This window comes from Anabrus simplex, chromosome X (genome assembly GCF_040414725.1).
Source record: "Anabrus simplex isolate iqAnaSimp1 chromosome X, ASM4041472v1, whole genome shotgun sequence".
Taxonomy (NCBI): Eukaryota; Metazoa; Arthropoda; class Insecta; order Orthoptera; family Tettigoniidae; genus Anabrus; species Anabrus simplex.
In genome coordinates this window covers 156,709,701-156,731,212 of record NC_090279.1, presented here as the reverse complement: position 1 = coordinate 156,731,212, position 21,512 = coordinate 156,709,701, and the positions used below count along the sequence as shown (strand labels likewise).

Sequence of the window (21,512 nt, the reverse complement as noted above, 5' to 3'; positions counted from 1 at the left end):
ATCTGGCGGTACCCATGTAACCTTATGACACCTTTTGTGAGGAAAGATTGTCCCTCCAATCACCATTTCCTGACTGACACAAATTTACAAATCTCTCTCCATTATCATTCATTTCATCTAATCTTTGTTTCCTTATCACATGCTGTAGTCCCTCATTATTTGATCCAATCTTCGCATTCATATCACCCATAATAATAACAATATCTCTTTTATTTATATTCTTCATAGTTTCATTCAACTGATAAAATTTATCCTTCATGTCGGCATCAGATACTTCTGTTGCTACATAACAAACTACTATTGTTACATTTCGAATTTTACCTTGAAATCTAGCTGTCATCATTCTGTCTGAGATGGCACTCCATTCAATTAAACTGTTCTTGGATGTCCTATTTAGTTACATACCAACTCCATTTCTCCGTTCAGCATCCTCCCCTGACTGTCCAGAATAAATAAACGTATTCCCATTTTGCATCATGATCTCTCCAAAAAATTTCGAGCCATAATTTTGAATCTCTTTCTCAACCTGCTTTAGTTTACCTTCCTCTGTCAGAGTTCTAACATTCCAACAACCAATTCTCATTTTCCATTTTGGGCCAAAGTTCGTCATCGAGGTATCCATCCGGTTTCGTTTCACTTCAGTTTCTTTAATAAGTGGATTTAAGATGTGCGAGTTATTAGCCCACAGCACCCGAGCTTGGTGGTGGGGCTGCCACCTGAGCCTCCAGGCCTGCAGTTTTCTGTAGGGGTTGTCTCCCTTAGCCTTTGAAGATCCCTCTTCACCACAAGGCAGTAGTTTCCCCCATTTCTTCAACCCCAAGGCCTCGTCTGCCAGATTTGCCATTCCAAATGTCTCCTCTGCCGCATCTGCCATCGAGAACTTCACCAGAGCCCCATTAGCTGTCACTTCAGGGTTTCTGAAGGTCCTTCACAGCTACCGGAGAAGTCCTGGGGCACACACAGTCCCCGCTGTACATTAACACTACAGGCAATCGAAACATACTAGGGTATGCGTTAATTTTAAAAAATGGGAGACAACGAACGTACAGAATTAAACATTATGATGATAAAACGCATTACCAAAATGATCGTTTAATATCTCGTAACTTGGGCTAATATAGGGGTTGTTTTTTTTTTTTTTTGGAGATAAAAATATGATACAAAATATTCATAAATAACGGGAAAGTTTGCCACATTTATTTTTACTCTTTCCGTCGTGGAACTTTGGCACTATCCGGGCGATACCTAACCTAAACAATACGGTCTCTCTTATCTCATTTACAGCTGTTTAGGTAAATCCTGATGTGATAAATGTAGAGAACAAGCTTGAAATATACTTAAAAATTAGGGTCTGGCTTTCAGCAGCCTCAGTTATCAAAAGAATGCTTCCAGTCACTATGTATTTCATTCAGAAATAAAACTCATAACATGCGCTAGTTATCAGCTGGTGGTTTGGCACGCTTTCAACAACGTGGCTTTATTCAGGAGTGGCTTCTGCTACACATACACCAGCTGGGAATATCAAAGACCCTCTGTAGAAACCATATGGGAATAGCTTAACACAGTTAGGACTCTGTAGCCGGGAATGGAATCATTTTTAAAAGGTTCGAAAAGATGGACCTCGAATGCTCTGTCTCGATTGCAGTGCATGGCTGACAATTGGCTGTGAAGATGATGTCGCTTGGAGTGATAACACGCCGATAGCAGGGATGTTAGCGGCACAAGAAAATTAAAATGAAAGTCGTGATCAGGTTTGCTGTGTGGCAGGCCTACTGCTCAACTGACGGAGACAAATGACTGGCCATTCAGTTACTTTGTATCAATGTGGCTTAATATAATACGATACCCTTATCTCTTTTCTCTTTGGGGTCGAATATGAAGTGAGACTAATCTTCGTAGTGAGTTTTTATGACCATATGACCCTCCTGACATCGACCTCATCAGAGGAATTAACGAGATGAAACGAATTACGCGATATGAGCAGCTAAAATGAATCTTATTTACGTCACATAGCTCTTTATAGCCTAGAAGTCGTGTGTTCACTGCATAAAATTTGAGGTTATGACATATTGGACCGCCCTTTACTTTTTTTTTTCTGTAAAAAATGGGGTGAAAAGGGCTCTAATACAAGAGTAAATACTGTAATTGATGGGCTTATCGATGCTGTGAATTCAAACCAGCAAGCTCCATTAAAAACTTCGGCCACTGACTTACAATCAGCTTCTGGAAGGGGCATTCAAATAAAAACTGACCACCTGCCATAACACACATTCCGCGCAAAAGGTGGCAACAATGTTGTTACTTATCGATACTGCCATCGCTCTGGTAGGAGAACTGCATAGTACCAACTCGCAGGTAGTTGTTGGATTATGTCTTTGTTGATGCATGGACTGGTCTAATGTGTTGGTCCAACTATTAGAAATGGAGGCAAGCAGAGAAGTGTGATTCGTTTCCTGGGGGCTGAGTGTGTTGGAGTACACAAAACTTACTGTTGCATGTGTGCTGAGTATTGTGACCACTGCATGTCCATGACGAGTGTGCACGAGTGGCATAGGAGATACTGAGAAGGGCGCACATCGCTGTAAGACGTGTGCCCACGACAGTGCTATCGAGCCATTACTCCTGATGTGATAGGGCAGCGGGAAAACCAGCGAATCTCAAAAGAAATTTGTGTGCAGTATGGCTCCGTTCATGCCATTAACAAAGATCACTTGCCTGTGGAGCAGTTTCTAGCTGTTTAACATGAAGACACCTTGTATTTTGAATGAGGTCTTGTCAAGCATTAAAAATAGAAAGATATGAACTTGACAGAGGTAAGGCTACAGTACATAGAAATTATATTTTAAAATCAACATTTTCCATCTAATCAGTAATGCTGCAGTTAAGATATGTATTTATGAACAGACTGTGTGGAGAAAAATGTAGCCTGATACTGTATTTACTTGCCTATAGGACCCCATTTTTTACTTCCAAAAGAGAGGGGAGTGGTGTAGGGTCCCAGAAGTGTGATTTTCAAAAAAAATCCATTGCAAGGGGGAGGGGACAGAATAAGCTGTTTCATTTTGATGCTATATAATGGAGATATTTAATTAGAATAAACATCTTAAATCTTTTATAAACTATGATTCACCACTTCTGTCCTGTGCGGCGATAAGTTCTGCGAAGATTGAAGGGGTTATTCTACTGTGGTGGATGGGTGTGGCCAGTAGAACAAGGTGAGCATGCAGTTTGAATACAAATTGGCTACCTGTAACACGAAAATCCTTGTTTTCAGTACTGTTGTATGTTAATGCTTCACAAAAATATTTAGGCCTAAGAAATGGAAAATTAATAACAATCTAAAAATAGACCTACCGTTTAGTTGTCGAAATGGCAGGCTATCCTCAGTGTCTTCACTGCAGTAGTCGTTGCTAAAGTGGTTTTTTTTTTTTCCAGGAGTGATATATCCCCAAACGCACACAATCCATTCACAAATACACTTGACTTAGCAAATGTCATGGGATAGTCGCCTAATAGCGTGTGGGGCCTCCTCTGGCCCTGCGAACTGCAGTGAGTCGACAAGTCCTTGGTAGTCCTCTGGACGCAGCTGACACAAATCGTTTGCAGAGCGGCCGCCTTTGCTGGTCTGTTCGTGGGTGCAGGATCCATGGCACGAAGCCTGCGTTCCAGGACATCGCAGATATGCTCGATAGGGTTCATATCGGGGCTCCTGAGTGGCCATGGCAGTCGTTGGACCTCTGCTGCATGTTCCTGGAACCTTTCCCGGGCGACGTGGGAGCGATGTGGCGGCACGTTATCATCTTGAAGCACCGCGGAACAGCCTGGGCGCTGGAAGCCCAAACATGGGTGGGGATGGTCTCCGAGCAGCTCAACATACCGCGTACCATTCAAAGTCTCTTCCAGAAAAACTACGGGGCCTGTTCCATACCAGGAAAATGCACCCCAGACCATAACAGAGGCACCAGCACCCTGGACCACACCTTCGAGGCAGACTGGATCCATCGCTTCATGTGGTCTGCGCCATACACGGTGCCGCCCATCGGCATAGTGCAATTGAAATCGTGATTTGGCCGACCATATCACGTTACGCCATTGTTCCAATGTCCATCCGTGGTGACTGGCGACAAATGCGCGTTGTTGTGGCCGATGACGTTGGGTTAACAGTGGCACCATCTCCCATAGAACCCATGTTCCTACGGATTGTCCACTGGGAGACGTGTCTAGCACGGCCTCTGTTGAATTGAGCCGTGATTTGTTGCACGGTTGCCCATCTGTCACTTGAGAATCCGTCTCATGTCACCGGTCACGGTCATCGAGGGTGGCTGGGCGGCCGGTCGTTTGTCTGTTGTGGACAGCGACACCCGCATTCAACCATTCATGATACACCCTGGACACGGTTGATTGTGTGAAGCAGAATTCCCGCACCACTTCTGAAATCGCACTTCCCATCCGTCGGGCACCGACCACCAGCCCATTCGAACGGTGTCAGCTCACGACGACGTTTCATGTTACATCTGTCGCATGCACACAAACTGCTCACAAGGTCTCCTATACAACTGCTGCTGGTGCAGGGGGCGTGTGGTGCACAGACAACACACCTGCGCATCAGTGCTCCGCTATCCCATGACATTTGCTCAGTCAGTGTACATTGAAATTAAGGCCACTTGATTTTTCCAGCTTTTGTCTCGTGCACCGTGTCTACCATCCAGTTGGCGCAAAACCTTCTCATATTGTCTTTTAAGAAACTTCATTATGAAGGCTTCTAATGGCTTGTCTTAGAGCTGGGGGTTGTCTGAAAATCTATAACGAAATAATGTCCTGTAACAAAATGTGACAGAAGTGTAACCTATGATGGGAACCAAGTTCTTAAACTTGAAATGTAACTTAAAAACCATGAAATGAAATGGCATACAGCTTTTAGTGCTAGGAGTACACGAGGACATGTTCGGCTCACCAGGTGCAGGTCTTTTGATTTGCTTCCTGTAGGCGACCTGCGCGTCGTGATAAAGATGAAATGATAATGAAGACGATGCATACACCCAGCCCCCGTGCCAGCAAAATTAACCAATGATAGTTAAAATTCCCAACCCTGCCGGGAATCGAACCCGGAAGCCCTGTGACCAAAGGCCAGCGCGCTAACCATTTAGCCATGGAGCCGGACACCTAGCAACCATACAGGCTTAATGTAAAGTATGGGTGGATGGACAGCGGGCCAGGCTGTTACCTAGCAACCATGCAGTCTGTGTTATGGCTTACGATCGTCTGAAATTAGTAGCTCTTAGTGGATGGCCATGACAGATAAGTATGGCACTTGAATGTCGTTCCCGTACAGTTCTAACCATTCTTCCACCAGATCCGCCTCCATCAATCCTTCGTCCTGTACATGGATGTGAATTGATTTTGAAAACTTTAGGCAATGTTTTTCATTTGAAAATATACGGTAGGTGGGAGTTTCCTGCCGCCTGCAGTCATAGGTAGTATAACTGTACATGGTAGCTCCTCAGCACCTGAGATTTTTTGCTATTCACTTGGTGTATTTGTGCTTGTTGACATGTCGGAAGTAAACCTCTCCTCCTGAAACTTCAATTCTAAAGTTGAGATCCCTTGGGTTTGGGTTGTTCTTTTGTCTCGCTTGCATTGGAATGTCTCATTTCATGCGTCATAGCAGACCTCCAGATCCTTCGGGAAATAGCTGCTAGGAAAGAGAACAAGGCAATGACATCTCAAGTCCGTCCTCTGTTTATCAGCCGGCTCGCCAATGACGTAGATCAAGAAGCTTCTTAACTCTTCCGCTGTGTTAGACTGCCTAGCTTTCTCCACAGTGTTCTAAAAACTCGTGCACATAAGAATCGCAAACCTAGACAGAAAACCTACAGAGTTTCTGTATTAAAATTATGAATTTCAATTTCGGAGGTGGTGATTGTTTTAAGAGGAATTACAGCAAGGCAACCATCCCTTTATAACACTAATCAGAGAGAAAAATGGAAGGAATCCGACACTTCAAAAAATGAAGGTATCGGCCAAAGAAAGACAGCCACAAGGGGCATGAAAATAAGACTCCCTGGGCCTCTGAAATCTAATACCGTTGGGGTCTGAAAAGAACAAGAGTTGACCAAGGGAGGTCGGATAGGACAGATTTGAGGAGCCTGGCACAAGTGGAAGCAATGCCAGGACTCAGCTAAGTGGCAGTGGTCTCCAACCACGCTCCGAAGTTCAGAACCCCTGGGGCCGCTGTTAGTCGCCTCTTGCGACAGGTAGGAGATACTGTGGGGGTTATTTTACCACCTCCACCCACAGGGGGAATTAAGTTTCAGATGATCAACAACAGACTGTATTTTCATGAGTTTTTTTCCAGGTACTACAATCAAAAATGTAGAAATTTGCAAATGAGTAGAAAGTGGTTCACACACTTCATTTTGTTGAAAGCTGGCATAGGAAAAAGCTCATCAGTTGTCCAAACAGTTTGAATGGTGGGTCTTTTGGAACAATTCGTGAGAATACTGCAGAAAATAAAATACAGGTTTCATATACTGATGAAATAGTCAAATTTTTACCCTGGAATTGATAGAAATTTAGTAGCACGTTATCAATTGCAACCTGTTGGTCTCGGCTACTGTATGTTCCAGTAAGCCATTTGAAAAAATTAATTCAACGAAGTCCAGTTTAGTAAAATTGTTCTCAAACCTCCTTGCCCGGTAAATTGTATTGAGGATAGGAACAGAATATACATTGCGACTGATATTTTCATCACTAGGTTCACTTGAATTCTCATTTTCACCAAATGAATCATAATCACAGTACAATTCTCTTAAGAGTATTGTCTAGCAAAGAACGCGAAACACCGCTCGATTAAGCCCGTAGTGTAAACTAACAGCAGGTAGTTTCATTCTTTTGTGTCCATGGCAAAGAGGTTAAATACTTAGAGTGGGGCTATATTGCAAAGAGTATCTTCTTGGTTACAACGATGTGCAACAGATAGTGTTTGCGTTCATTTTCGGCTGCAGTCAAAGCAATTAAGGCAAAGCTGCACACGCCTGAGTACGCATTCGCGCTGACGGCGTGCGGCAGTAATGGGGAGCCTAAGTACATACGCGGCCAGACGGCGAAAACTGAGGCACTTTCAGGTACATCACAGCAAACATCTAAATGAATGGATGTTTGCCAAATGAGTTTCCCTTATGGTCACACAGCCGATTGGGTGACTTGGAAATCACTCAACAGACTGCATTCAGGTGTCCCATGATACAGGTCAAACCTGATGAATTGGTGCTTCAGTGTGGATTTCAGTTTGTGTGACTGCAGAGAACAGATCATAGCACACTAATGCAATGTGGTCCATGTCCATCCTGTTGTATAGTGGGTAGACCTGCTTAAGGAGACACCAGATGCTCTTGAAGTGGCCGTCTTTGTCTCTTGGCCCAGCAACTCTCCAGATATCATCCCCATCAAGAAACTTTATTGACCATTTTTAGCCCTTTCACTTTCAAGCTCTCAGCTTATGGTTGTGTGAAAACTGTCAGCCATATTTACCCCACTATGCACACTTCTTTTAAAATTACTATAAATGGAGGGCACACCAATAAAGATATCAACATGAAAGTTTGTAAATGTATAGAATATATCACTTACCATTGCAAGTGATTCATGTCTCTAAGCCAGAAGAGTTCAGTTTTAAAAAATAAAATGTTGAAACAAAGAAGTTTCAGATTTTGAAAGTTTTGAAGTAATTCAGAGAAGTGGTGTTCATTGCACAAGGTTATATTATTGTTTACTAGCATGGTAAATATCAAGATTTTATGTGGAATAGATCCAAGCATAGATTAAATTGTGTAAAGTGATACATCGCTGAAAAAAGTCAACCATTTTTAACGCCTATGATGCTGCTTAATTTGACTATATAATCAGTATCGTCAACAAAAAGGGAGTAATGCTCGCGTGTTTACTGCCAACCACGACCTAAACAAGACACCGAACTCCAGTGAGCACATGTTTTAAACTCTAAGGATATCGATAAATACATATAGTCGGCAGTTCCCGCGAAATATAACGCGAGTTAAAACTGTGCTTCTTCTCTTATTCAGAGCAAAATGCTGCTATCTGGCATGTAAATAACGAAAAAATAGCAATAAAGGCAGGTAACAATGGATTGTTACCATGACAGTTTTTGCAGCAGCCGTAGGTACTGATAGTTCATTGCCTCAAGAGCATAAGGGTTAATAAGAGAATGGCGAAACTAGATACAGCATGATATTTTGGTTTATCAGTGTGTGGTTTCACGAAGAATAGATCAAGAATATTTTCAGAACATTGGTGAAACACCAATATAGTCGGTCTGTTATTGGACATTATATAAATTTTCCAGCTAACTCATTCCTGGTTGCCAGTTGCCAGCATTTTGCCCCAGTGAGCTAAATCGGGCTCATCAGTTGGTAAATAGCACACCCACAAAGACGCATGGTTAGTGCATAACCGTGAAGGCCACTGTGTATTATAAATTTACTCATTCGGGACAAATATTTCAGGTTCCCTGTGGGAATCACCTATATCACATTGATGAAATCCATGACAGAACGTGTCTATACTGTTTTGAAGAACAAAGCAATTGCATTAAGATATGACTTTTTGTAATTGCAGAACTGATTTTCACAATTTCTAAGATTTAGTTAAGAGTACTTTTCTGTATATGTTCAGATTAATTTGCATGCTACTTGGATTGTGGGCAACAAACTTTCAGATTAAGCTTTTTAAAAAAGCTGTATTTCTAACACCTAGACCTGGCGGTACCTGCTAGGGATATGTTCCAGCTATTCCAAACCCTCTAGACATCCTGGAAATCAAAGTGGCTGGCTATTCGAATTCTCTGGAAGTCGAAAGCAATTTAGAGGGTAAATGTTGCGTGGCAGTGCTGTTTCTGGCCTTCAGACATAAGTTGTAGTTTTGTGCAAGTTGAGGATAGGTCATGGAAGATCTACACACTTTGCATTTGGGAGATGGTGGGTTCAAACCCCATTTTCATCAGCCCTGGAGGTGACATTCCGTGGTTTCCTGTTTTCACACCAGGCAAGTCCTGGGGCTCTACCTAGCCTTTCCTATCCCATCATTGCAATAAGACCTATCAGTATCAGGGCAATGTAAAGCAAATTGTAAGAAGAAAAAAAAAAACACTCCTACCTTATGAAGAAAGAAGACCCTCAAGTGTGTTCTTGTGGTGTCGAATTCACCGTGGCCCACATCCTTGCTGAGTGCATCAGTCTCTTTGGCTTAAGGGGAAACCTCAGCCTGCTGGAAACACTGGAACTAATGTTAGCCAATAACAAGAATTCTGCTGATCAGTCATTTGCTTTGTATGTAACAAGTAGATTGCTTAATCAGGTGGATTTAAATTTTAAGTGCTCTGTTACTGGCTTTCAGAATGGAAGATCAACAGAAGAACCCCATGTTCAGCATAAGGCAGTTAATGGGAAAACTGTGGGAATGCATCCCTGATTTAGGAAAGGCTTGCGATGGTGTACCCAGGGCAGAGTGGAAAAGTAATGAAGCAAACAATTTGGAAAACAATGATTATATATGAATAAGCAATGTACAAAAATTGTTGCTGCAGTGTTCATACACGTGGGGATGACGGTGGTTTTGGAACGAAACTGTACTACGACAAGGATGTGCACTACCATAATGGTTATGGACAAAATTGTGAAGACAAAGATAATACTGTTAGCGGATATTGTGGTGTGAGAAACCTGGTGTGGATGATGTACCAGGAAGTGTAATGAGGTGATGTATAGGATGTAAGATTGTCTAGTACTTTCATGGAGCGGAGACCTGGACACTGACAAAAAAAAATAAAAGCCAAGGGAATGTTTTTATTTTACAAAGTGTGATTGGAAATTCAGGAAAGGTCAGCAAGAAGTGAGGTAGCCAGGAAGGAAATTGGAGTAGAAAAGCTTTGGTAGAATGCCAGAATGGATGATGGAGTCATAGGATAGAAACTTCATGGTTTTGATCCATATTGAATTGTGATCACAATAATAATTATTAAATTAATGCTGTATTCTTTTTCAATACTGTATTATGCAATATTATTGAATTATATTACTAAACTAGGGACTATTTTTGGCTTTGGCTGGCCATCTTCAGCCTTAATGTAAATACATCCAATAACTAAACAAATGTACAAACACATTCAAATCTGGGATGAACTAAAAATAAATAAATACAAGAAAGAGTCTGGATGATGAGCATACGCCAGTTGCTAAGAATTTAGAGCCAAATTTTTCAGATTTTCCACTTAGTTCATCCCAGATTATAATGTAGATGCATTAAGGCTGAAGATGGCCAGCCAAGGCCAAAGCTAGTCCCTAGTTTAGTAATGTAATTCAATAATATTGCATAATATAGTATTAAAAAAGTTGGGACCATACATTAATAATTATTGTGGATGATGGAGTCCCAACTACAGGGGGGGAAGACAATGGGGAGACCCGGACTAAGTGGTTGAAAACAGTAGAGAATAGTATAATTCACAGTTAAGGAGGAACAGTGGTGGTTTGATAGAGGATGATGGAAAGTTGCCGTAAACATCCCAACCCGGCGGAAGCCAAAGGAAATGGATGACTGTTACTCGAGGAATGTGTTCCCTTTTGATATGTTTGAGTACATTCGGTCTAAGATTTTTTTCATTTTCCTTTATCAATTTTTTGAGAAAATAATTTATTTCCATCTAGCTTAACTCATTTGAATCACAGTAAATGGCTACATTGTTGACTGAAATCAGATTTTATTTGCCTGCTAGTAGTTTCAGCATAATGTGAAACAAAAAATGCATAATATACTAATTATAGTTCACTCAAATTCCTCATTCATGCCAATGAAAATTATTACTAACCCATTAGTCATTCCTTGAATGGCTGCGGTACAAATCTTACATTTGAAATAATTTCAAAGATACCAGATCAGTGTAATCTAAAAACATTGAAAGTTTGGTCAGTGGACGGACTCCAAATTTTTCGTAGGTATTTCTGAAACACTGCTGTATCCATGAACTGGATATATATGTCATGATAATTCTTCATTCTCTAGTTTCTACTCACTGGTTCTTTTGTGTCACGAGCTGCGCAGTTTTGGAAGGACCTAGTGTGGCGCTCTCATTTGAATGTTCTTGGCTCTCAAGTAACTCACTGTTGCTCTCATTACCCTTGTAATTGGTTTAATTTTCCAAAATGCCACTATTGCCATAATCGCCATCTAAAACACTATCTACAAGTGTTTTCAAACTCTTGCAATTTTACTGCGATTCAGGTTCTACTGCATAATGTATCATGAATTCTGATGAAAATAGTGTAAACTGTGTTCAATTCAGTATCGCACAAAAATAGACTGTATTGTTTACAAACCGTACATGTCTCTAGTTCTTTAGTGTTTATTATGAGAACTTACATTGAAAAGTGATATCTAATATACGAAGATAAGAGACAGTCATTGTGAGCGCAACTTGTCATTTGATTCATGCGCCAAAACACTGTGCGACCTCAGCTCGTCGAATGACGCAAATGGATTAAGATAAGGTTGTTGCCAGGTTATACTTCCTCATAAATAATCGGCCCCACTACTGGTCATTGCTTTATACATTAGCTGCCTTTGTATGAGGGAGAGGACATATGTATTGACTAGGTATATGCAACTCGAATGAAGGCATATTATAGGTAAGAGCCCTACACAGATGCAGATATCCACGAAGTTAGTGCCTTAGCAGATACAAACTGTGTGTTAGTGCGGATAATTTTGCTGATAATTTCTAAATAATGACCTTTATTTTCGCTCAAGTATACTCTTTTTTTTTGCTTGTGGTTAGGCAACCCTTAACATTCGTATGAGAGAATAGTGATGCATAAAGAGCCTTAACCATAAAGGCATACATCTGACCTAAACCTAACTGGCTCCTTCCCGCAATTAATGGAAGGAAAGAGCAAAGGTCAATACATCGGTAGTTGTCGGAAGAGAAAATCCCTCATAAACCAATCATTTTGCAGATGCGGAGCAGATGCAGATATTTTGTATATCCGCGCAGGGGTCTAATTATAGGTCATAATCTCACATTTAGGAGAACAGGAGTATCTCGGTGTCTAGTACCGAACACCTGTGTTAAGGGAAATTTCCCCCCCCCCTTCAGGTATAATATACTGTTATAAATGATGTGTGCCATCTGTAGAAATTATAAACATATGCCTCCACAATAGAGAATTTGGAGTTGCCGATATTGGTAAGCCTGTCTGTCTTCTTGGATGTATTGGATCATGCAGCTGTTGACTTGTATTGAAAATAGGATAGCTTCAAACCTCATCGCCAACAGCCTTTTAACATAGTTTCCTCACCCTGTGAGTTGGTGATGCAGGCGATGGATACACTCGTACCCCTGCCTGTCATACGGGGCGACCAAGGGATGATCGAATTAGAACTATGAGAATACTTGTAATTAGTACTACCACACGGGGAACACCATGGGTCGCCTTAACTTGCGCTGTTAGGTACACAATAGGTTTGTGATTAGTAGGGACAATGTGTGAATCAGGGTGGGTTTTACAGTACCTGTGATTAGTACCATTATATGAGGGACACCATGGTTCTGCCTTGCCTATGTTTAGTACCAACTGTGCGAGGAACACCATGGGATAGTGAAAGTCCCTGTGATTAGTACACCTATGTGAGGAGCACCATAGGTTTGCGTTGCTTGTAAATGGCGCCGCAGTGTGAGAAACACCATAGATCTGTGTCATAATGTGTGAAATACAGCGAGTCTGCACTACTTTTGATTAGTACCACAATGTGACAAATGCCATGGTTCTACTTTCGTACCATTATGAGGGGCAGATTACCTGGATTTTGGGACCCCTTTAGACTACAAGCATCATCGATTCAGTATTGTGCTTTAGAAGCAGTCCCTTGATCAATAATACTATTGTTTAACGCTAGTTTCTGGGAATGTGGGGCATTGCAGGTCGAATCCACTGATTGTTTTAAATTTATATCCATCCATCCATTCATTCTTCATTACGTTTTGAATTCTGGCCAGTGGATGATTGTCATTATATTTCATCTCATTTCGCACCACTAGGGGCCAATGACTTAGATGATAGGCCTCTTTAAACAAGCATGATCATCATCATAAGATACTTTCCCTTGGATGCTACATGATAGCAGAGTGACATTATAACTTGCTTCTCTGCAAATCTCCTGTAGTTCAAATCATTAGTGTGTGGATGATTTTTTTAATTGCTAAATCACATCCCCTGTAGTTAGTATTCCATGTAGAACAGTCCTATGGCTTTGATAGTGATATTAAGTTTTACTTGTGTGCTTTGATTTTGCACATTTGCCCATTTTCACAGCAGACTGTACTTTAAATTAAACCACATTCACAGCCTTCCCAGTCTCACATTTTAGCCTTTCAGTGAAAACCTCTGTTTGTGCAACTTTAAACCTTAACAAATATAATTTTTCAAAGGCTTAACTATTTTATTTCTAAGTCTACTTAATTCAGCTTCCTTCAATTTTTATTTCCTTAAAGGAAAAATCTTCTGATATTACGTGTCTTTGTTTCAGGCGAGACAGAACAGAAAGAACAGCTGCAAGATGTGGAAGACCAGGATGTGTCGTAACTTTGGTGCCAGCAGCAAGTCGTAATAATTACGTAACGTCGTAAGGGAAATAAGGAGACAGCGTATAAAAAAACTTTACAACATCATGATCTTGTTTTTTCTGTGGCCGAATCCGAGTAATGTCTGGCAATGTCGTCTCGGCTGTGTGCGTTGGACACAAGATTTCCCACTGGGGGGAGGATCATCTAGGATTTCACTGCGTCGTGTCGTGGGGGGAGGGCTGCGAGGGGGTGGGGATGACGTCTTGTAACCACGGTATTTAAATCACCAGTTTTTTGGAAAAAGAATATGTAATCATGTGGTTTTTTTTAACCTGCAGGGCGATTATTACTACAGATTTGTCTAACAATCATGTACGTGGAACATACAAAAATATAAAATGAATTTAAGGATCAACTGAATTAATCTTTATTTGAATCAGAATGGGCATTTGTACTTGAACTGAACGTGACGGTAATGTTTAGTTATTGTTGTTGCTTCAGTATCCCTTTGGCTTATGTAAATCATGCCCAAGGTGTATTTTAGTCCATTAGGGTATTGTGAATTCAGATCTTGGCAATCACCATACATTGTACTTTCTTTTGAATCTTATATTCTAGAGCTTTGACATTTTCCTTTTTCTTCTTTAGATATTGTGTGTCTCCTTTTGAAAACAGGCCTTTTTTGCTAGCCTGGAAATCTTATTCAGTTGCTCCAACTTGTGCAATTTTTGTATGTGCCGTGAATGTTCTAAAAAAGACTTGTTCTGCAAGAGAATAATTCTGTATGGTATAATCACTCTCTTTGTCAGTGCAGGAAAATGGAGAGAGGGATAAAACTTAGTAATGCTGAAGTTGCTACACTTAATGATCTAATTTCTGCAGTATTAATAGCTTGTATATCCCATGGGTTTACTAAGAAGGTGGAAAAAAAAAAAAGAAAATACACCCTCATCCGTTTCTAGTAATGTGGCAAAAATATTGTGAAGAGGTTGTTGCCTTTTCCCTTTGTGGTAACTTTTCTAGTGCAAAAATATTCCACCTTCTTTGTGTCCTGCTATAACTAGTTTCTTGTGAGTCGCCACTTTGGTCTTTATTGTATTCCTAGTTCTTGCATCATTCCAAAAAAATCAAGCCTTTTTTTTTTTTCAAAGTGTATTGTTGTGGAGTATTATTACTGCTAATGCCTTCCTTATCTTTTTTTTGTTAAGAGCTAATATACACTACCATTTCTCCCCTCCCCTGTTGATTGTTAGAGAATAACTGCTGTGTGTATTAATTTTATTGGTACTTAAAAACAAAGTAATACCAAATCGTGTTTTTCATCGATGGGGCCACAATGCATTGTCGTTTCTCGGGGCTGTGTAGGTAGCTTTTATAGTCTGCTATCATTGTGAGCTAAAAACAATCCCATCCCCTCCTCGTGTCCTGTGTTTCCCCCATCCCTCTCCCATATGCTCTGTATCACACTGCTCCCCTGAATATGTTCATCAAAATACCTCGAAAAATTGTGTTGCCCCTTAAAGTTGTTTTATATATTAAAAAATGTGAAAGTGAAGTTGGTGACTATTATTATCGTTGATAGCAATACCAAAAGCTGAGAAAATCCCCATCCTTTGATGCTGTTTAAAAAGTCTGTACTTGTAGAGCCCTTATGCCGTAGGCTGAACATTTCATCTGAAATGCATACTTAGGTGAAGAGGAGCCTTCGTTCTTTGCATTTATTTTGTTTCATCCTTGTGCTGTAGAGGTTATATGTGTTTGTGAATCCAGCTTTTCGAGGGAGGGACTCGCTCCAGCAGAAGTCGATGGGAATTTATCATCAGTTTATTCTGTATCAAATTATTGTATTTATTTGTTGGAATACTTGCACTAAATTTTAGCTGAAAGTATTCAAGGTGTTCCATCGCTCTTTTAATCTGCTAAATAAAATGGAGAGGAATATTTGATGTAAAATACAAATCTTCAATCCCTTTTTCAGAACTGAGTTACCATTTTTTTGTGGAAGTGTTTTTTTTTTGTATTTCCCATTCCTTTATTTGACCTGTGATGGGAGGGGTTGAAATAAAAATTTGTAGTTTAGTCTGACAGAGAAAAATGTTACTGGGAGGAAAAAATATATTAACAGCTGATAATAATAATAATAATAATAATAATACAAACCTAGTTGAAATGTGTAATAGTTCTTGTAACATGTGTTTAGGTAACTGCATGTTATGAAAATAATTTGGATTAGGCTTCAGGTATAGACTTATTGGGATGTTTGTATACTGTCAAATTTTTTCAGTATAGTTACGGACGTTTGGCAGATATATAGCACCATTTTTGTCCTTGGGTAATAAGTGTTGTTTCTTTATTCCGTATGTCTTCTAACAAGTAGAGAAAGTGGCAATTATTCTTAAAAATTCTTTTTTTAATATATTTTTATTGTAAAACATGTGAAGTGACCTCAAAAAATTACAAGCGACACCTTTCTCAGGGACTTACTGCTGTACTGAAAATCTCTTGTAGAGTCCCCAGACATAGGCTCTCAACATGTCCTCGATACACCGCCCTTGAAAACGACCTTCAAAGTCTAATATAACCTGATGGAAGCGCCCGCCTAGCTCTTTTAAGCATGCTCCATATTTTCTTTGAATTGGTCGAGATGTGCATCAAGAATATGGACTGAATGTGATATTCTGTAATACGTTTTTCTCAAGTTCTTTGCCATAGATTCAATTAGCTCTGCATAATTTCCTGCGTTGTGACTGCCGAAGAAGCCCTTAAGCAAGAAAACTATTCCAAGCCTCTTTCATCTCTTTAAGCATCTTGGGGAATTCTGTACATTCCATTATCTTCATCTGTGGTGTGACGAGTACACCATCTTTTATCTTTGCTTCAAATAATTTAGGGAAGAAGCTCTTAGGTATCTGAAAGCTAGAATTAACCTTAAAGTTCTTAATATATCCACATTGCTGTAGAAATGAATATCCAATATTTCACTATCAAAAATGTTCAGAATATCAGAAGTCCTGGACATGGAAGCAATGTTTGTTGAAAACTGATATTTTATTAACTAGGAGACTAAAGAATTTGGTAACTACAGTTATTACCGAAGGACTTTTTTTTTTGTTAACACTGTTATTTCTACATATCAATTTTATTAATAATAATCTTTCTTTATGATGTGGGGGGTCACATATGAACCACCACTTGTGGCTTTCAAGGTGACAATGTTATTGAGCTTACAGATTTCAGAGACTAACAGAAAAATTTGTCAACATTGCTGCTTAATGTTTACCTGTTTTCAGGAGTCCCCTGCCCCCTCTTCATGTGTTCATGTGTTCTACATAATATTTTGTATTGAATGATTTGTGAATAATTATTTAATGGTTTGTATCATGCCCTTGCCATTAAGTTTGATATTACTACTCTTCTGAACTACTGTTTTGTGGTATACTTATGATGAGCACCCTCTTCTTATGGGGCGAGATTCTCCCTGTGCTCCCTAAGGTAGGCGGAAAGAAAGAAGTGTGGGCGTTTTACCTGTTTGTGTGAAACCGGCTGACTACATGTGACACACAAAATGACTTTCTTCTATTCCATTAATCTCTGAAGATGGACTTGTGATTTCCTCTTCTGTTACTTGGCTAACAGGACTTTAGACATGAACTTAACTAAATTATATATATATTTAAAAAGCAAAGAAGAATGGTGTATTTTAAGTCTATCGCTATATATAAAGAACATGATTGTACATTATACACATTTGTTGCATTTTTTATGTGTAAGTAATTTTTTTTAAGTGTTGAAACCTGATTGGCGTATTTTCTCGGTGTACATTTTTGGACATAGCAGGCAAATTTACAAGTTACAATAAAGATACAGTAAAATGACCCCAAGTAATGCATATGACAGAAACATTCTTCCTCTTCTCAGAACTCATCACTGTAGTCTTATTTATATATTTTTGGTAAGCATTCAGATTAAAATATTTTTACTGTCCCACATGCTGGGATTCAAAGAAATGTCTTGAGCTTTGGTCTTTGACCAGTTGCTTATTATTTAGGGCAGATTTGTGCTAACAAGACTTCTATAGAACTTTTCATTGGAAGTTGCATACATGTTACCAAGAACTCTCTCCACAAGTGTTTGTGTTTTAAAACTATTTAAAGTTCAGCAAAGACCTCCTTGCACTCTAAGACTCTTAGTTTTACCATCAATGCAAAATTGCAAAATCAAATAAACTAATTTTATCATCACTCCCAGTTGAAACTCTGTTTGTAGAACCACAAACAGTCAGGTGGAACGTATTTCAAAGCTAAATCTTGAAATATTTTCTTTTGCCTTATTTGCATTGACTTTTAAGGCACTGCGACGTAGAACACGTGATGCGTCTGGTAAGGACAGAGTAGCTCCTGCTTTCTCCAAAACAGAGTCTCTTAACATGGTGCTCATATTGACACTGCAAGACAATCCATTGTATTCAACGTATCTATATTTTGACATTGTCAGCATTGCACCTTTATGAGGACTGATCTTTGTTTTGAAGGTTTTCGAAGTGAGTTGTGTAGTCAAAACACATTGTTGGTGTTACATAATGAACAATGAACTTAAGACTCTCATTCTGTACTAGGGCACGATAATCTTGTAGAAAATATATTCTCACTTTCGGGTTTCCTTCTCGATTACTTCAAAGGTCCGGTTGCAATGGTCGAACATTGAACTATAGCCGCTGCAAGAAACGCAGCTCTAGGAGTTGCCTGGGATCATGCGCTGGCAGAAACAATGAAAACAACCCCGACAGCACCTTTTACACTCCTACTCACCAAATTGGTGGAGCAGTACAGTTCCTGCACCAGCAGGTAGAGAGCTCTATTATGATAGCTTACAGCAAAACAACTAAAATGACAAAAAATGGAACTGTCTGGTTCTTGTGCCAGGCTCTTCAATTTTCATTGGAAGTTACACGTTACCAGAAATTCCCTCCACAAATGTTTATCTGTTTCAAGACCTTGCAATCTAATGGAAAGCAGAGTTTAGACTGTCTTAATAGTTTCACCATCAATCTTTGCATAATTGCAAAATAAGCTAAATTAATTTACTCAGTCTTGAGACTTGTGAATTTCATTCACAGCCTAGAAATATTCAAATGTATTGCAAAGCCCTAGTCATTGTCCAAGGGTGGTGGGTTTTTTTTAGATATTCACTTCTTGCCCAATTTTTATTTTAACCTGAGAAAGTATATTGTTAGCCTAATATTGGACGGGATGGTATTCAGTACTTTGAAAGAAAATGCAAGATTGCAGGTAAGTGGAAGCTGTGGAGAGACTGTAAATGGAAGACAGAAGTCTTCCACCTCAGGTAAGAACATGTAGAAGTATATCAGATATTGATTCAAACTGCAGATCTCCACATTCTATCAGTTTTGCTCTACATACAACAGTTGCTATGTCAGTTATTTATCCAACCACCATTTTCTTGTTCTTTTCCCTTTGATTTCACTTTCATAGTTTTAAGATCTTCATATTTCTGACACCTACTAGCTCAAAAGTGCTATCATATTTTTACCACTGCCTTGGTGGACCTGTGGTAGTATCAGACTCGCTGTCTGCAGGTTTAATTCTGGCCGAGGGAACTGATTACTGTAAAACATTACATTAAAAACAGTTTGGTGGTGCACAGTGTGTCACCCAACAGAATTAAATTAACTCTGCCGTAGAATAGTCTAGTAAGAGTTTGACTTCTGTTGCACAGTCAGAATGTAAGTTCATTTGGTACCATTTCAGTTTGTCTTATGAAGTTACGTTCATTTGTTTCTTGATGCCATGGTTCTCTGTGAACCTGTGGCTACTTGATCATAATTTCCTCCAACTTCTGAATATCTACATCATATTCCTACTCATATAGCATCTGCCTCATGTTATCAAGCCACCTTCCCTCCTCCACGTGTGCCTAATCTCAGTTTCTCACTACCTGGCCATCCTCTTTCCAGCCCTCGCGGATGGAGACCGTACTTTTGTGTAGACTGAGGATAAGTCGTGGAAGATTTACACACAAGGGTAAACCCCACCCAGGTACCCCTAGCCTCCCATGTGTAGCGGTGAATAACCTTATGCTTGAAGAATGTATTCGGGTCTGCTAAACCCATACTAGCACAGAAGTCCAGCAAACGCTTCCCATTCCCATTAGCTTCCATATCTTCCCCACATTTACCAATCACCCTTTCGTATCCTTCAGTTCTATTCCCAACTCTTGCATTGAAATCGCCCATTAACACTGTTCTATCCTTGCTGTTGAACCTGACCAAGATGTCACTCGATGCTTCATAAAACTTAACTTCATCCTCATCTGCACCTTCACATGGTGAATACATTGAGAAAATTCTCGTCCTAATTCCTCCAACTGACAAATCTACCCACATCATTCGCTCATTAACGTGCCTAACTGAAACTATGTTGCGTGCAATGGTGTTCCTGATAAACAGCCCTACCCCAAACTTCGTCCTTCCCTTTAACACCCGTCAAGTACACTTTATAATCTATCTTCCTCGTTATCTCCCCTTACCCGAATATCACTTACTCCTGACACAGCCAGTTCTACTTTCTTCCATAGGCCTCATTAATATTGATGTCCGGCTCCATGGCTAAATGGTTAGCGTGCTGGCCTTTGGCCACAGGGGTCCCGGGTTCGATTCCCGGTAGGGTCGGGAATTTTAACCATCATTGGTTAATTTCGCTGGCACGAGGACTGGGTATATGTGTCATCTTCATCCCGACGCGCAGGTCGCCTACGGGAGTCAAATCAAAAGACCTGCACTTGGCGAGCCGAACATGTCCTCTGACACTCCCGGCACTAAAAGCCATACGCCATTTCATTAATACTGATAAGCACCCCCACCTGTCAAATGGGAGTGGGACTCCGTTTCTCCCATAGGTACGAGACTTGCTTAAAATGTTCTCAGCTCGGTAAAGTCATGAAGTACGATGCTCCCCTACTTACACATAGTCCAAGTGAGGATCTCTCCTCTAACGGGTTATGGACCACTGGGACACCCTTTTTCCAGGGGCTATAAATATGGTGGGCTCCTGTTCAGGGTTAGGAGTGTGGTCCACAACGTCATCTACAGTGGAGAAGATCTCGGAAGGGAGTCAAAAACCTCGTGTGGTCTATTCGGATTCTGAGGAGACGACATTTATTTAGCGTATGGCTTTACAGATATAACACACAATGATTTAGAAAAACAAACTATATATTTATATCCAGGTGGTTTATATAGCTAACTGTCTCTGGAAGCGCATGAGCATAGTCACTGATATCGCCACTACTTTCTCTTTGGACATTCACAGATAATGTGCAGGATGGTCTGCTTGGAGGCACCACAGTCGCAATTTGGCGTAGGAATTCTTTTCCGCTTGTAGTGGAAATCTGCGCAGTTACCGTGGCAAACTGATGTACATTATGCCGTATTTACATGAATGTATAGGCCTACACAACAAAACCATATTGTAACGTAAACTAAGGAATGTGTGGACTCAGGTGCTTATGAGCTACAGCCCGGCTCTATGGCTAAATGGTTAGCGTGCTGGCCTTTGGTCACAGGGGTCGCGGGTTCGATACGCGGCAGAGTTACGAATTTTAACCATCATTGGTTAATTTTGCCGACACGGGGTGTGTGTTGTCTTCATCTTCATTATGACGAGCAGGGCGCCTAACGGTGTCAAATCGAAAGACCTGAATCTGGCGAGCCGAACATGTCATCGGACACTCCCGACACTAAAAGCCATACGCCATTTCATTTTACCGGCGCACAGTGTGAAATTGTAGAGATCAGGCAGGACAAACGTACATTTTCGACTAATCTATTTATAAAGGGCATTATTGTACGCTCGTGACTATA

General features: G+C 40.3%; 1 protein-coding gene across 1 annotated transcript in view; it reads left to right on the top strand.

The window, feature by feature from the left end:
- The window catches only part of 14-3-3epsilon (tyrosine 3-monooxygenase/tryptophan 5-monooxygenase activation protein epsilon), a 132,826-nt gene extending 115,318 nt beyond the window's left edge, over positions 1-17,508 (top strand). The window contains exon 6 of the mRNA XM_067158806.2: positions 13,597-17,508. Coding sequence (XP_067014907.1) covers positions 13,597-13,652 — 56 coding nt within the window. The 3' untranslated portion in view covers positions 13,653-17,508. The remainder of the gene's footprint in view (positions 1-13,596) is intronic.
- Positions 17,509-21,512: the final 4,004 nt, after the last annotated feature.